This window comes from Nuphar pumila, chromosome 15 (genome assembly GCF_984573655.1).
Source record: "Nuphar pumila chromosome 15, dmNupPumi1.hap1.1, whole genome shotgun sequence".
NCBI lineage: Eukaryota > Viridiplantae > Streptophyta > Magnoliopsida > Nymphaeales > Nymphaeaceae > Nuphar > Nuphar pumila.
Genome location: NC_143263.1, coordinates 9758675 through 9776714, shown reverse-complemented (window position 1 = coordinate 9776714; position 18040 = coordinate 9758675). Strand labels below are relative to the sequence as shown.

At 35.2% G+C, this 18040-nt stretch overlaps 1 protein-coding gene across 7 annotated transcripts in view; it reads right to left on the bottom strand.

Moving 5' to 3' along the window:
- LOC149814427 (rho GTPase-activating protein 6-like) overlaps positions 1 to 18040 on the bottom strand; it is a 47172-nt gene that overhangs the window by 6597 nt on the left and 22535 nt on the right. For 4 of the 7 annotated variants that reach the window (XR_016427819.1, XM_089988346.1, XM_089988348.1 and 1 more), the window contains 8 exons: positions 16756 to 16999; positions 12260 to 12478; positions 10301 to 10627; positions 10046 to 10095; positions 9629 to 9689; positions 9444 to 9527; positions 1510 to 1623; positions 1256 to 1425 (listed from right to left, as the gene is read on the bottom strand). Coding sequence is in view for 6 of the 7 variants with exons in the window: in XM_089988346.1 (XP_089844472.1) it covers positions 1256 to 1425; positions 1510 to 1623; positions 9444 to 9527; positions 9629 to 9689; positions 10046 to 10095; positions 10301 to 10627; positions 12260 to 12478; positions 16756 to 16999 (1269 nt within the window). In the remaining variant the exon portion in view is untranslated. The remainder of the gene's footprint in view (positions 1 to 1255; positions 1426 to 1509; positions 1624 to 9443; positions 9528 to 9628; positions 9690 to 10045; positions 10096 to 10300; positions 10628 to 12259; positions 12479 to 16755; positions 17000 to 18040) is intronic. The other 3 variants (XM_089988347.1, XM_089988350.1, XM_089988351.1) reach the window with 1 other exon arrangement.

Sequence of the window (18040 nt, the reverse complement as noted above, 5' to 3'; positions counted from 1 at the left end):
AGGTGGTATGGTTGAGAAGATTATTGGTTGACACAAGAATCCAAATTCTAGGAGCTCCAAAGATGTATTGCGACAATAAGAGTGCTATCATATTGCTAGCAACCACACATTTCATGTAATAAACAAATACATCAAGATGGATTGTCATTACGTACAAGAGGAATATCTCTAAAGCGTCATTGATTTGCCATATCACACATCAAAGTACCAATTGACAAATTTCTTCACCAAGCCTCTCACTACTCCTAGATTTCACTTTCTTCTTAGCAATCTTTCGGTTATTTTACCGTAAGTTTGAGGGGGAGTGTTAAAATTGTATATACATATAATATGTATTACAAAATATATGTGTGTATAAATATGTATTTGTATTTGTATACGTATATATGTATGTGTATACATATATATTAGTTGTAAATATATTTAAATATCTCTTTTTCTTCTATTTTAGTTCTATTTGAACTAGTCAACATAATGCTGACTAGTCAATATAGTTGTTGGAGCTAGTCCAACGGCTACAAATAGATCCGCAACAGCTCTATTGAGACTCCAATGTGTATATAAATAGGGGTTAACCCCATCTCTAAATGTAATGCATTCTTGAAATTTTTATGTTCAATAATAAACATATTTTTATTCTTTGGGTCTTCTTGTGAAGAATCCCTTTTTGGGTTTTGTGAGTGTCATTGGTCACACATTTGTGCTTGTGCATTTGGTTTGTTGGTGGACATTAGGTTTGTGATTGAAGGCTCCTATTTCCGCACAGATAATCCATTTTTACTTGTATATTGTATCTCCGTTTATAATAGTTGTATTGGAGAACATAAAAATGGCTGTATCCCATATCTGAAGCCGTAATCATGTGACAGAAAGTATAAAGGTACATGTTTCTGTAGGCAGTCGGCATCATGATAGAAGGGGAAAATTGTTCCACACACAAAATATTAGGTTTTAATTCTGCAGAAATTTTTGGATTTGTAACCACATATTCCTATTTTTCTTTGGTATGTCATCCTAGTTTATAAAATCCATTTACTATTTTCACAAAAGAACATAAAAGTAAAAGAAGTTCATTGACGATATAGAATATGGATTCTGTTAAATATGCATCTCGTTGAGCAGCTAAAGTTGAAAAAGGGAACTCTTGTTTACTGAAAAGAGAAGTTAAATAAGGATAGAATCCACATCTCTCAAGGTTTTTCCACAAAAAACTAAAAAGACCAACTACAAGAAAGGATAGCTTCAGAGAACGCACGGTTGTGACTGAAACTTTTGTAGGAGCTGGTATTGATCATATGCATCAGAAAGAGACCCAAAATGGTGTTGACGTTGCTGATCAAGTTGCAAATGAAGTTCAGCAACCTTTTGCTTCAACCTTGCAACATCTGCTTCTGCCAGAGCAATCTCATCAAGCTCGGCCCTTGTCTTCAGCAAAAGAAACCATCAACAAATTGTGATTCATCAATAAAATTCAGCAATAAAAAAAATAACAAACTTCTATGTACAAACCTTTGAATCCATACTACGTGAACCAGAAAACTGCCCAGAAGACATGCTCAGCCCAGCCTCCAATGCCGTCCGAAGATCTCTTTCAGCTTGCAACTGCTCTTGTAGTCTTGAAACCTATCAGAATGAATATAGACCAATAAATAAAACGATGTGCTAGGAGTAAATGCTGATTACATAAATATTGACAAATGATCGCTTGAAAAATGAATGCCTCAAGAGATAAACATTCAGTATCTTTAGCCACTAAAAAAAAGTAAGGATTCTGGATTTAGCAATTGCAAGAATACACCCTAACCTCAGCAGGGCCCAGTTTCATAGAATCACAAGCACGCAGAGACTCCTTACAAAATTAAGCATGATACGATGGAGCCACATGGGAAGTACAAATACCATAGTTATTGGGGCAGGGGATAACATCGGATCACTGAATTATTGTAATCAACAGAGGTTTTGTGTTACTTGGAGAGGTGCTACATTCATACTTCGTTCTAGTATATGAAGACAAGTGAGATAGTGAATTGCATGTAATAGTGGTCCCAATTAATTATACTCCTCAAATTTATGTTGCACAGGCATTAGCAATGAAAACCACATGGGCATGACTGTAAAATTGTCTATGAAAAGACAATACGCATACGAGCAAGCACAAATAATATAGAAAAGATGTGCACGAAGGCACTCTCACAACACTTGAACAAAGTACGCAAAAGCGTAAAAATAATAAACATGCACAATGGCATGTATTTTATAGAAATAACCAAATGCTTGAGACTCTCAAGCTTTTAGAAAACAAGGGGGGAACACCCCTATTTATACAAGAAAGAGGAGGTGCAAGGGGGCTCCCAAAGGAGTCGTTGGGGAGCCCCCAACGGTCACATTTGTGACCGTTGGGGGGGCCCAACGACTCTATTGGGGGACCCCCAATGCACCTTTTATGAAATGCAAAAAATAAAAAGAATAAAATTACAAAAAATAAAAAGAAAGAAAAAATACAACATATTCCAAATGGAATATGCGCAAGAAGGGAAATTACAATTATACCCTTATCGGGTAAACATAAAAATAAAATAAAATAAAAAATATATATAAATATATATATAGAGATACATATACATATATATATTATATGTATATGTATCTCTATGTATATAAGTATATATATTTATATTTACATCAACGATTTTGGGAGATACATTTTAACCCCCCCCCTCAAACTTACGGCGTGATAACCGCAAGTTTGCCAAGGAGGAAATGAAATCTGGGCGAACATAGAGCTTTGGTGAAGAAGTCAGCAAGCTGATACTCAGACGTTACGTATGGTAGATCAATGACCTTCTTCAAGTATTCTTCTCTGACATAATGGCAGTCCATCTCTATATGCTTTGTTCGCTCGTGAAAGGTGTGATTCTTGGCAATATAAATTGCACTTTTATTGTCATAGCACAACTTTGTTGGTTCTCTGATAAACACTCTCATATCTTCCAAAAGACTTCGAATCCATACAATTTCCATGGTGGTAGATGTCATGGCTCTATATTCGGCTTCAATGGATGACAGAGAGACCTTCTGTTACTTTTTACATCGTCATGAGATCAATGACTCACCTAAGAAGACATAAAAACCAGTGGTGGAGTGACGGTTACTAGGGTCACCTCCCCAATCTGAGTCAATATAAGCAAGCAATTTTAATTCAGAAGAAGAGGATAGGAATACTCCCTTATTCACTGTTCCCTTCAAATATCTGATGATGCGAAGCACAACACTCATATGAACGGTTGTAGGAGCATGCTGAAACTGACTGGCGATGTGTATAGCATGTGACAAATCGGGTCGAGTAATGCTAAGATACATTAAAGAACCTACCAACTGCCTATAAGGAGTAGGATCGGTTAGAGGAACACCGTCGTCAATCTTCATTTTTGCCCCGACAACTTCAGGGGTTTCGCATACTTTGTCATCAGAAATACCTGACCTGTCAATAATCTCGCAGGCAAGTTTAGACTGAGATAGAAAATAACCACGTTCGAATAGGCAACCTAAATTCCAAGAAAATATGTCAGAAAACCTAAGTCTAACATCTCAAATTTTGAAGTCAAGACGGACTTAATACCCTTGACTCCTTGAACATCATCACCTGCAATTAACATGTCATCAACGTAGAGTAACAAAATTACAATCCCTGCATTAGATTTTCTAGTAAACAAAGCAGTGTCAGTATAGCATGAGGAAAAACCATTTTCCAACATTACACTGATAAATCTATCATACCAGGCTTTGGGGCCTGCTTTAAACCATAGAGAGCCTTTCGAAGACGAAGAACTTTATCTTTATGAATTATCATGCCTGGTCGGGCATCCATATACACTTCTTCGTTAAGATCACCATTTAAGAAGGCATTTTTAACATCCATTTGAAAAATGTTCCAATTTTTAATAGATGCAATAGTAATAAGACATCTAACCGTAACCATTCGAGCTACAGGGGCAAAGGTTTCTTCGTAATCAATTATATGCTCTTGCCCATACCCTTTTGCAACTAAGCGAGCTTTATACCTTTCTAGAGAACCATCGCTCTTAGTTTTAACTTTAAAGACCCATCGATAGCCTATAGTTTTCTTTCCTATAGGTAGAGTTTGGAAATCCCAAGTTTCTGCCCTTTTAAGAGCATTAAGTTCACTTTGCATGGCTTCTTGCCATTCTATACATTTTTTAGCTTCTTCAAAATTTCTTGGTTCAAAATAAGAGTGAATGGCACTAAGACAAGCCCTATATCGGGGTGAAAAAGAGTCAAAAGATACAAAATGAGTTGGAGGTCTTCTATTCCTTTCAGATCTTCTATGGTCAAGAATAGGAGAAAGCTCACTATATTGATCAATAGCACTTCTAAAGGTGTCTTGGTTTCTAGGAGAGTAGGTTATTGGCTCACTTGGAACTCTACTTTCTTGTTCATTGAGTGAGTTATGTTCATCAATATCTGCATCATTTTCCTCATCATGGTTTAATGATACCTCATCATCACTAGATATATCATCATTACTAGACAATAAGTCAAATAAGGAGTAATCAAAGTTTTCTTGTTGAAAAACATTTTTTTCAAAACCACTCTCATTTTCTAAAAAAGTTACATTTCTAGAGACATATAGCTTATCATCTCTAAGGTCATAACAACGAAAACCTTTTTGAGTTTCGGAATAACCAAGAAAGGCACAAGGAATAGCCTTGGGAGAGAGCTTGTCATTCTTATCCGTAAGTATGAAACACTTGCATCCAAAGACTCTTAACCTATTATAATCAGGTTCAAGCTTATGTAATACCTCAAATGGAGATATTTTTCCTAATATCCTAGATGGTAAGCGATTTATCAAATAAACAGAAGCAAGAGTTGCTCCAGCCGAAAAGTTTTTAGGAATATTTTGAGATATAAGAAGGGTCCTAGTGGTCTCAATAATGTGCCTATGTTTTCTTTCAGCCAACCCATTCTGTTGAGGTGTTTTAGGAGAAGACCTTTGGTGAATAATTCTGTGATCCTCAAGATATACCTTAAATTGATTGGAGAGATATTCTCCTCCAGAGTCACTTCTAAAAATCTTTATGTTGCTGTTAAATTGATTATTAATCATTGAATGAAAATTTTTAAAACATGAAAACACTTCATGTTTAAACTTAAGAAAATATATCCACGAATATCTGGAAAAATCATCTACAAATATTACGTAATAAGAAAAACCTCCTTTTGAAACAACAGGTACAGGTCCCCAAACATCCGAATGAACAATTTCGAAAGTTTTAGAAGAGAACATAGTTCTTTGCTCAAAAGGTAAACTTCGCATTTTTCCGAGAATGCAGTCATTACAAGAAAAAGAGCTTTTACATAGGTCTTTGCAAAATGTAAATATGATAACTTGGTGATATTAGGATGACCAAGTCTTTTGTGACACACATTTATATCTTTATGTCGGGCAACATTACACAAAACTTTTGGAACTTGAAGAGATTCCATATAGTATAAATCTCCTCTTCTAAAGCCTTCCCCAATCAATTTTCCGGACTGGCGATCCTGTATTAAGCATTTTTCACAAGAGAATTTAATATCGCAGCCATGGTCCGTGAGTTGAGAAATAGAGAGGAGATTTAAGTTAAGTTTAGGTATAAATCTGATTTTTGGAATAGAAAATTCTTAAATTTCAAAATTACATATTCCTTTAATTTCAAGAGAGGTTCCATCAGCAGTGGAGACATAAGATGGGGAACCATTTTTCGAATAATGGAAAAGTGAAAAAATGTTTGGGGACATATGGAAGGATGCACCGGAGACCAAAAGCCAAGAGATTTTACCTAGAGCGGAAGAAGTGGATACGGCCGCACCGGAGGTAGATCCCTTGAGGAGAGGTTGAAGAGCTTCCACTATTTGATTTATAGAAAGGGCCCCACTCAAAGATGCTTCATCCTTCTGTGGTACACCAGTGGTAGCCATGGCTAGAAGTTTCTTCCATTTGGGACATACGGGTTTGATATGCCCCGGTTCTTTACAAAAATGACAAATAGTTTTGCTATAGTCCCTTCTTCCTCTTTGACCACCATTTTCACCTTGATTTTGAGATTTAAAGTGAGGGGGACGATAGGTTCTTACATTGTTTTCGGGTCTGGATACAACATTGACCTCACTATTTTCTTCAATATTACAAGGGACCGCAAGAACATTTGGTCCTTGTTTACATAAATCCATCTGAGTCTCTTCACCACTTAATTTGGTGAGAACATCTTCAAGAGAAGAGGGGGGAAAAAGAGGAGAGAAGAGATGACCTTATCTGCTCAAATTCGGGCCTTAGCCCATTCAAGAAGTTCAAGAACCGATCTTCTTCAAGTTGCTTGTGACAGAGCTCAATTGTCTCTCCACTCCATTTAGGTTCAAGCATTGCAAGCTCATCCCAAATAGAGGAAAGATCGGCAAAGTATTCCCTAATCGTCATTTCACCTTGAGTAAGGGAGATAACCTTCTTTTGAAGGTACTATTTATGAGAGAGATCCCTTGAGGTGTACATTTTTTCAAGATAATGCCAAGCTTCCGATGCCTTTTTGAATTTAATAATGTTGGCATTAATCTTGGTTTCCACGGATGAGAAAAACCATGAAAGAATCTTGAAATTCTTCATTTCCCATTCATCGTGTTTCTTGGAGTATTCTTCAAGGGCTTTGGTTCTTTCTTCTCCCTCAAGAATCTTGATTTAGCTTCCATTTACTACGGTAATCTTGGGTTCCAGTTCCGGAATTGTGCCAAGAACATATCCCCATAGGCCTTTCCCTTTTATATGAGCCTCCATATTTCCGGCCCAAACATGATAGTTGGACCCATTTAATTTGAAACCAAGAGCAAAATTGGACTCTTTTTCGCCCATTAGAGAGTAAAGAGGTAGAGGAAAAAGCGTACCAACACAATATTTCCAACACCAACTTTGCACAAGATTCTTCTAAAATATTTGAGAAGAAAGATCCACCACTTCAAACTTCAAAGATCGGAAGGCACGTTTTTCGAGGCACTCGAAAAATAGAGAATCCCACGATCTTCAATAATCAACCTTGCTCTAATACCATGTAAAATTGTCTATGAAAAGACAATACGCATACGAGCACAAATAATATAGAAAAGATGTGAACGAAGGCACTCTCACAACACTTGAACAAAGTACGCAAAAGCGTAAAAATAATAAACATGCACAATGGCATGTATTTTATAGAAATAACCAAATGCTTGAGACTCTCAAGCTTTTAGAAAACAAGGGGGGAACACCCCTATTTATACAAGAAAGAGGTGCAAGGGGGCTCCCAAAGGAGTCGTTGGGGAGCCCCCAACGGTCACATTTGTGACCGTTGGGGGCCCCCAACGACTCTATTGGGGGACCCCCAATGCACCTTTTATGAAATGCAAAAAATAAAAAGAATAAAATTACAAAAAATAAAAAGAAAGAAAAAGTACAACATATTCCAAATGGAATATGCGCAAGGGAAATTACAATTATACCCTTATCGGGTAAACATAAAAATAAAATAAAATAAAATATATATATATATATAAATATATATATTTATATATAGAGAGATACATATACATATATATATTATATGTATATGTATCTCTAAGTATATAAGTATATATATTTATATTTACATCAACGATTTTGGGAGATACATTTTAACAATGACAACGTCTGAACCTCAGTTGAAGATTAGTACTTCAGCAAAAGAGAAGCATAAAGATGTGCTGAAGGAAATGGAATCCAGTCACAGCCCCGAGCAACATGAGTGGGCTGGGTATTAGCAAATTAAGCATCTTCAATTATGCTCTGATTAGAAAGTGGTGGTGATCGTTATGTGATGAAGATAAACCTTGGACACAGTTCATCAAAAGTAGGTATGGGGTTGCAAGGTGGCCTTTGGAAGGTTAAGAGAAAATGGAAGAGAGGATCTGGCAATTGGAAGGACTCACTGAAGGTGTTGCATCCTTTCAAGTCCTTATTCCAGCAGAATTGGTTCCCTTTGGGCTAATTCTTGTATATGAAGGCACCAGTTTTGGCTGCCTTCCATGGACTATTCAGAATGACTGCAAGCTCCCAATGCTCTTGTTTCTCATTGTTCATGCAGCTGGATTGGGTGGTCTGTTGCTTTTAAGAGGAACCTTAAGGATGGGGAGTTTGAAGCCTGGTTGAAGCTCATGAAGATGCTATCTTATGTTCAGCCAAATGTTGATGATGATAAAGTGGTTTGGTCCTGGTCCCAATCTTATGCTTTTACTGTTGCTTTATTCTATAGGACTCTCCTTGAACCAGGTATGGCTTTCCTTCCTAAAAGAGTCTTGAGGGGTTGGGCACCTTTTCCCAAGGCAAGAATGTTTGCCTTATTTCTGCTTCTGGACAAAGTGAAAAAAAAAAGAATCTTTAGCTAGTAGATGTAGTATGTGTCTAGTAGCTGAGGAATCTACATTTCATCTTTTTTGGAGTTGCCAGTTCTTCCAAGCCTTGCTCAAATTGGCCTGTCCAGATTTACATTTGCACGTGCCTGAGGTTTCCTGCATTCGGGACCTTGCCTTAGGTTCTCCATTGTTTAAGAGGGGTAACTGTTCGTATCTTTTATGGAGATGGAGGCTATTATCCTGTTGGTGGCACAACTGGTTGGAAAGCAATAAAAGGCTGTTTAAGGACAAAAATTCTTTTCTGGTCATTATTCATAGGCACATCTAGTTTGACGTACTGTTATGTGCTTCAGCTATGTGGCAGGACTATGATTCATCTTTGGCCTGGATTCTCATGAAAAAGTTCTGTTGCTCAGATTCTGTAATGCTTGGTGACTACTTCTCACCTTTGCTTAATAAATTTCCTCATTCTCAGAAAAGATATGTCAAAGGACACGAAAAAAGCTGCTGAAGACATGAAAAGAATTGAATATAATGGAAGATTGGAAATGCCAAAATTGTTCCTTGATTGATAAGAAATGTTGAAGCGTCCTTTTGCACTAGCACGAAATTCGGAAAGGCATAGGAGGAATGGAATTTTTCTGAAGGAAATGTACAATCAGATTAATATGTAATGGATGCCATGTCTATTATGTGTATTTGTCAACAATCTTTTGGGTACATAAATGCATTTTTTATCACAAATCCAATACATGTAATAAAAATTCTATAAATGAATCTGTCCTTATTAAACATGACAAAATACTAAAACTTTAGCAAAAACAGCACTGAAATTCTAGTCTTTTCACAATTTCACAATAGCTCCAGATCAATATTTCAGAGGATGTTGAAGAAAACACAGTAGAGTTTGCCTTCATCAAACAAACAATATAAAAAAAGATTATTCACATGATATGAGAAAATTAGAGCCAACTCAAAGATGCATAAATCCTAAAAGGATATTTTATCCAAATGGAAGAGTTAAATACATCTTGTTCAAGTGCTAAACGACGTTCATGCAAAGCCTGCTTTCTTCGTTCCAAACTTGCTTGTAAAATGGCATTCCCTTTAGCCTGCATATGGCAAAATAGCACCATTCAAGCTAATCATGAATCCAATCTTCAACACATCAGAAAGCCAATGAAACTAGATAAGAGAATCGTCATGAAAATACCTCCTTTGCAATCCTGTTACGCAGTTCATTCTTTGTGCTTTCAAGCCTCCTAATTACAAGCCTATGGAAGGAAAGAAAAATGTCTCAAGCTAAAGAAGGAAAAAGATTATAAGATAATTAAACACAAAAGACATGGAGTTAAATCACTACAAAAAACATTAAACATTCAAGAAATAACTAAATTTTCATATTAAACATGACAAGATATCAACTGATGCAAAATTGAAAATAATATATTCATAGAATAACGTGTTGATATTGCAGATATGCCCTTCCATAATTAGTCAAACATAGACAGAATATTTGTACCATATGAAAAAAAATATCAACCATTTTATTTTAATTTAGTTAGCATATATTCATCCTTAACTTCATTTACACACAAACACGTGTATGTGAGAGAGAGAGAGCACTTACTCTTCATCGGTAGGTGAATCAATGGATTCCATAGAAAGATTTTTTCTCACCTGAAAAAGTACCAAAAGGATGTCAAAAAACTAAAATTGCATTCTTTCATAAGCAAAATGTTACATCACCATTCTTAAAATTTGAACAGGAATTAATAAAAATTATTGAAAGTTGGGATCCTTAATATGATATTAGTCAAAATTGAACTAAATAGTAGACATCACAGAGCAAAAAGATAAACAGAAACAATGCCCAATTACTTACACCACTACGTCCCCAGAAGGTTGAGCGCTTGGTGCTGGGAAGAGATCCATTTATCTTGTTCATCGGCTTGTCCATGCAAGATTCATGTGCAGCACAGGGTGCAAGCCTTCGACTTACTGAAGAAGAAAAATCCCCCACTGATACATATGATTCAGATTTAGGTATTGCTAAAGGAATATCTTTGTCAGTCTGGAAATATTCTTTGCTTTTACTTGCTGGACCCTGCAGTTTATTATCACTGTCGGTCTCTCTTGATGTTAGTTTGTTCATTTCGGAAGCATGAGTTTCTTTATGAAATTCAACATCAGAATCAGCTCCTTCAAATACCTGCATTTTAGCATGGACAACATTCAACAATAAAATTGATGAAACCATAATGGAATGATGATAATAGAAATAAATGCAAAATCTGTTTAGTTTCCATTCACAATGAAAACCAAACCAACATAACATATGGTACTAACTGATGGTTGTCATTGCTGCATAAGCAGCATGCAATTCTCACAGGGAGAGACAAAAACATGATATCGTGACACCTTACTGAAACAGTCAACAAAGAAAACATGAAAAAATTCCAGTTTAACCATTATCTAGAGATCAAAATTGACATAACCTTCCAAAATTATATAACTTCAACATTAGATTGAATCATCATGAAGATCAAATTTTCTGACCCAATTGTGGTAAATACCAACAAAGAGACACATCCACACATGCATGTGTACAGCTATGCATTCATCCATCCACCCCTGCATGAGCACCGCATACATTCAGGACTTTAAGGTGCCCACTTCATCCTTTGGCGATGGAAACAATATTTACGTATTTATCATTATCATTTTAGGACCTCTATCATACAAAATCAGATCTCAATGGCTTAAGAATATCAGTCAACCATTACGAAGACCATCACACTTCCAGCAAAACACGTTATCTTTATGATAGGTATCCAAAATAGATACTATAAGCTCTAGGGATGACTAACAGCATGCTAGTCCAACATACACCTAGGGGAAAGAATATCATTGACAGAGACTAAGGAAAACCATCCATCAGCAGTTCAAAGCAATTAAACAATGCAAATTTACACAAATACACAAGGATACCACCACACAGTCTCCTTAGGTATTTTCGTGAAACCACGTGACTAGATTTGCTTGATCTTGAATCCCAGGTCAACCCTATGACTCAATCAGGTTTGGTTAACTAAATATACTATATAAATAAAGAATTGTATGTATTGGCAAAAATGTCTATGAACATAAAATATTAACATATAACAATTAGGTAACTCATATTAACACATAACAATTAGGTAACCCATATTAACATATACGTAACTAAGTACCAAAAAACATGAATTACATAAAGTAAATACATACATTTTTATGGGTCATGAAACTATTATATCAAGCATCACTATCAACAAATTAGTATGATGTGTAAACTTCACTTAAAATTGTGATATTGACAAAGTAATCAAGAGTTTCCTTTAAAGCACCATAAAAATCTAAAATAGCAAATGATAATGATTAGAATGGAAAGAACATTGTATTTCAGTGAAAATTTACAAAGAATCGGTTCATGTACAAATACAACAAGTAAACCCCATTTATATCATCATAATTTCTATAAATGGTGTTAATTATGTGTAACTAAAACCTAAAGAATTGTCAATATGAATGTAGATATCTGTGGATTGGGTTCAACCAACTAGGTTAACCAGTAGGAGAGTTAACTAAGTTGACTCGGACGAGTTATTGAGCCAAGACACCAGGTTTTTAAGCTACGGGTGAAACCTAGTCATGTTTTTTATCTTTATTAAGATCAAAATATGAAATTGCTAAGCAGATAAAGACACGATGATAAATTCCACATCAAAACAAGCACGCAGATATGCACACATACATGCATAACATCAACACAAGCACACAGATATGCAGAGAGAAAGAGAGAGACCTTATAATCGTATAGATCACTAACATCATTTCCACTACTTCCACTCAGTTTGCCACTATCCATGCGCTCCAAGTGTCCTGCTGCTTCTTGATCTGTATGATGCTGTGAATCATGGTACACATCATCATGCACCTTCACATGTTCATCATTTATCGAATCCTCACTGCCACTATCTTCCATTTGATAATTGGCTGAGGGGAAGCAAATATTCAGCTGCTCCTACAAAAAATTGATGAACAAAATGGAAGATAGCAGTAAGATGAAACAAACAAATAGTGTTATCATGGTATCACAACAAAACGATTTGAAAAAGAAAATCTACAGTGTCTCAACATGCTCCAACCTTTCAAAAGACCACAATGTTTTTGAGGTTTAAAGATATGAAAAGATGAAAACTCATTCCTTTAAAAAAGCACAACACAGATTTTGATTTGATTTGAAAACCAAGTATGATAGGCTTAGAAAAATTTATCAACTGTACAAAATTCCATATTTCAGATTATTTACAAAAATGTGGCCTAAATTTTTCAAAAATCACACATCATTACATGCTTCATTTTTCAAGGAAAATACAATCATGCTTAATTCATAAAGTAATGAATGAATTACTAAATACATAAACTTAAGGTACCTTTCATTTAATTCTTCACAATTTAGGCCTTTTTATCAGATTGGCAAATTTCGTTTGAGTTTTACATTCCTTTAAATTTTCTAACATTTCCGCAAGAGAAAACTCAGAAGTGATTTTATTAATTTCTCATAAGACAACTCATAACAATAACATTATTATACTAACACTTGTGGATATATAAGGGTTAATATATGGTGCTATTCAAGGCACATAACTGTTGAGCTGGAAATCATAGTTTCAAGCTTTACGGACTCAATCTGACCACATAGATGGGATCAAACCTTCCATCGAATTTTTTCAATCTAAAAATATGATTTTGAGTTACAAAGTTTTTGTGCATTGTAGTTAATTTTTGAAGCCCCTAAAAAAACGGATTACATGTCACGATCACATGATTCAAAACTCATTTTTACTAAACACGCCTTGTAGATGACATCCATAAGACCTATTACAAAAAAATTAAAAATAAAAATAAAAATATGAAAAGGTGATTTGTACTCAATACTTTCATGCCTTCAATAGCACCAAATATTAACCCTAACATACATACATACATATATAATGGAAAACACATGGAAAAGCACCAGTGCAATTTTCGGAATGCCTTTATTTTCTTGCTTTTTTACTTGCCATATGTTCCCATTTCTTAGTTCTGTTTATAATTTAACAAATAGCATGTCTTCACACTTTTGTAGAAATGACCAAATCTATTCTTTTTTGCTATTTTCATATTTTATGTTTTTCGTATCCCAAGTTTCTCATTGCAATATCGCCAAGACTAGGACTTACGACTATGACACACACACATATACATAGATAGTGGGAGTAGGTGCCTGCCAAAGTTAGGAGGCTACTGCAAGCAAACAGGGTTTTTTTCAGGGTGTTTTCGCAAATCTGACTGCACAGATGCATTCAGCAAGGTCGATTTGCTAGAAAATGATACTTGGATCATGTTTTTTATTAAAAAAGTGAATTTTCAGCATGAATATTCATGAAAATTGTAAACTGTTGATTTTCAAACCTTATAAAAGCTTACCCACATGTCAGAATTAGACAAACCAAGAGTCTGTTCCTATAAAATCAAGCATGTAGAACACATTTGTACGATCAGATTTGAAAAAAAAAACATGAAAAAAAAATCAGAAGCCCGGTAGGCATCTCTCTCTCTCTCTCTCTCTCTCTCTCTCTCTCTCTCTCTCTCTCTCTCTCTCTCTCTCTCTCTATATATATATATATATATATATATATATATATATATATATAAAAAGTTTGAATGTTCTATTGATGAAAAACTCGATCGTTAGAGAAGGAATGCCATTGATTATCATCAGTTGTAGATTTTGGACCTTCCTTTGGTTGGACGGTTCCCCTTCCTCTATATATACCAACATGTGGCATTCTTTTTGTAAGGCATCATTCGAAGCATAGCTTATGTATTGTATTAGGTACCTTGGATCTTGGATCTCTACTCTAGTGAACTGGTTCTTTATATTTTTTATTGTGTGGCCTGACAACCAAATGCACACCTTGTTGGGTGACCCTTTAAATATGAACGATTTTAAGGGTGACTTTTTCATTACGAACCATTTTAATATGAACCATTTTGGACTGAGATTTTGTTTGTAACATTTTGTGCATGCATGCATTCCCGCACACGCACACACACACACACACACATCAAACTTTGGAAATGGGAGTATAAGGTCATTTAACATGATTCTGGTAGATTCATAATGTAGCTCAACAGCACAGCACTATAACAAATATTTCCATGGCAAATAGTAGAGTTCAATGGATCACCGATTCTTCATTAACTGGTCTTCATTGACTATGCTGTTTCCTTATTGGCATACTGAAAACTACAGATGCCTGTAACCCAATTAATTTATTGTTTGCTATTGACAAGTGTAAAAAATTTCATGCTCGAGAATTGAAAAATGCATGGATTACTACAGTTTATTAAATTGCTTCAGATGTGCACATAAGTAAATCCCAACTTTTTCCAGCAATTAAGTAAAAAAGCAAAGATATAAACAGAGATTTTCGTAAAAAACAAGGCAAAATACTAATCACCACCTCAATCAATTCCGCCTGTAAAATGTCCCTGTATACTAAAAGAGCACTACAATCTCACAACTCTTACGCACAAGATTAAACTTAGCAAGCTGCACGTTTGCACATAAGTTACAATTGTACACGTACAGCTATCTGCAAAACCAAACCCACTTGAAAGAATGGAATCTTGGCATGCACACTTGCAAGACTGCGCATCAATGGACAAACAGACATTCTGACCCCTATTATATTGATATTTGACTAAGTTCAGTGATATTTATGATAAATATCATGATAAAGAAAAAAGGACTACCATATGTATTCTTGTAATGATTTTCAAAATAGTCATTCATAAGCGCAATAACTATTTTTAGAGAGAAGAAAAATTCTTAGTCAAATGGATTCCTTATGAGCATCTACAAAAACTGATTTTGTTCTTATGGCATCATGTAACAGCAATTGCCTAATGAGGTATAACATCATCTTCGCATGTACTTGCATGACCTCTAAGACTAAATCGTTCACAGAACAGGGACATCTAAAGAGAATACAAGTTCAAGCACCGATACCACAGCAAGTGCATCATCTCAGGATGTGTCATAACAAGAAGTTGTGAACATTGAAGTTCTTAGCATCAAAAGACTGCATAACATGCAACTGCTTTTCCCACAAATCACCATGACACAGGCAAACCATATCCTTCCACATATTTGTACAACATGAAAAGGAAACATTGATCCCAAGGTTGTAAGTAGCGTATCGTTAGCCATATCGGTCGGGCCAATAGTAACACCGTATGGTATCGTATTGTATCGTATCGTAAATTTTTAATATTTTTTTTAAAATCCAAAAAAACAAGAAAAACAGAAAAAATCATAAAATAGTAAAAAATCTAAAAAAAAATATCACATCAAATAATGATGCATTGCACAAAATACAACCATAAAATCACATATGAAGCAATTATGTCTATGAGCTGCATAAGACATCATCAAACATCAACTATCTCACAAGAACAATGCAAAATATTAAATATCTTGCAATTAAAAACATGTCACAAGACTCATACTTTCATACTACGTAAACAAAAAATATTATGACAATAGTTGCACTCGATTTTCAATCAGTTTTCACTCATTACTTGAGTGTCCCATTGCTATGCCAAATCATCTTATGTCATCTTTGTTGGAGAAGTATGGAGCCTGATTTCTGCCTTGATATAAATCTATAATTTTCATTTTTTTTGGAGAGTAGCTTTGTAATTTTACTCATAATAATGATTTTTTTACCTTAACCCATTTTCTTGAATGGAAAAATAGTGAAAATGCATTTTTTTTATCTTAACCCATTTCTTTGGGTGAAAAAAGAGTGGAAATGCACTTCTAATGTCCTCTAGACAAATGGAGAAGTTGGCCCTCAAAAGGTATTTAAAACCCAAAATGAAAAAAATCATTTTTGGTCTTTTTAAAATGCGCCAAAGGTGTATCGTACGATACACACACGTATCGCTATACAAGTGTGTATCGTATCATAAACCCCAACATGTATCATACCGTATCGTAACCTTGATTGATCCCACTCTCTTGGACAACCCAATTCTAATTAGTTCTGTTAAGTCTTGCTTATTCTAGCAAAAAAACAGAAAAGAGATCTTGTACTTAAAAGCTTAAGTTATCACATCGAAAAGACACAAATAACAAACCTACACGTCAAAGTATCAAAAGAAACATTAAAAAAAAAACACGAATATGATTTTAACAAAATTGAAAATTAAAACACACACACACACAAGAAGAGGGCAGTGACTTACATCAAATACTTTCTCATACTCTTCCAGGAGGGTTCTGATAATGCCTTGAGCATTATTGGCTGCATTTGCAGCAGCTAGGAATTGAGCAGAACAATCACCACTCATATCAAGGTCATCCTCAAGCTCACATTCACCAGCTAAAAGTGGGCGCAGAAGCAGTGGAGCCATACAAGCAGCAACAGCTGATGCAGTCATCCTGTTCTCAGAAGTGTGACGAGTAATAGAGCGCATCGTTTTCAGAACCCTGCAATCAGTATACATCATAAATTTAGAACTTAAAAGTATACAAAATCATTTTAAGAAAGAAAAAAGATGTAAATATATGTCATGGGCATTAACACCACTGTCACCACTATCAACAATCTTAAAATGGAGCAATAGGGAACCACTTAGATACTGTAAGCCCCTAGAAGATATGATTACATCTATGTCACATAGGTGCGGGTGTGGATGCAGGTGGGGGTGCGGGTGTGGATGCGACGATGCGGCACTTTTAAAAAAACATGGGTGCGGGGAGGATATATATATAATTTTTAACAGTTTTAAGTTAACACTATGTGTATTTGTGTGCATTTATGTATTTATATATATATATATATATAATATAGATAAAAATGGACTTGATTAGGGTTAACTGAATCTACTTTTGGATAGAAATGGACCTCGGTGTGGCTGACTTCACCTAACACAAAGGAAGCTGTGTCCAAGTGTCGCACCCGCCTGGGTGCGGGTGCGGTGCCCTGTTAGAAGAGTCCATGTGACATAGGATTACATCAAGCATCCAGTTTCATGTGGGTTTTCAAAACCAAATCTGGTAAAAAAAGATAAGACTGCCTTGGATTACATGTGAATTCTAGACCCAATGATGGTGAAAAGCTAATAGGATCAAAATCTCATATGGGAAGCTTTTTCCAGCTCCATGTCTGAAATGTCCAATTATGACATCTCATTAGATCGGATTTGGTTATACCCACATCTGAACAGAGTATCATTTAGAACCCCACCAGGAACAAAATGACTGAGATAGTTAGCAATTAGAAGTTCCAAACTAACAAGTAACAACTAAAAAATACTGGAAAATATGTAAAAAAATGCAAAATATTTTGGCACCTAGAGTTCCAGCACTGCAAGAAAAAAATGTATGTAATATATGATATAAGGCCTTCAAGAATTATACAAAAGATTCAAGAAATTCATGTTCATTGAAGCTTTCATTATTTACATACGATTACAGGCATGATGCATACATCAAATATTCATGCATATGATTTGAAATATACTGAAG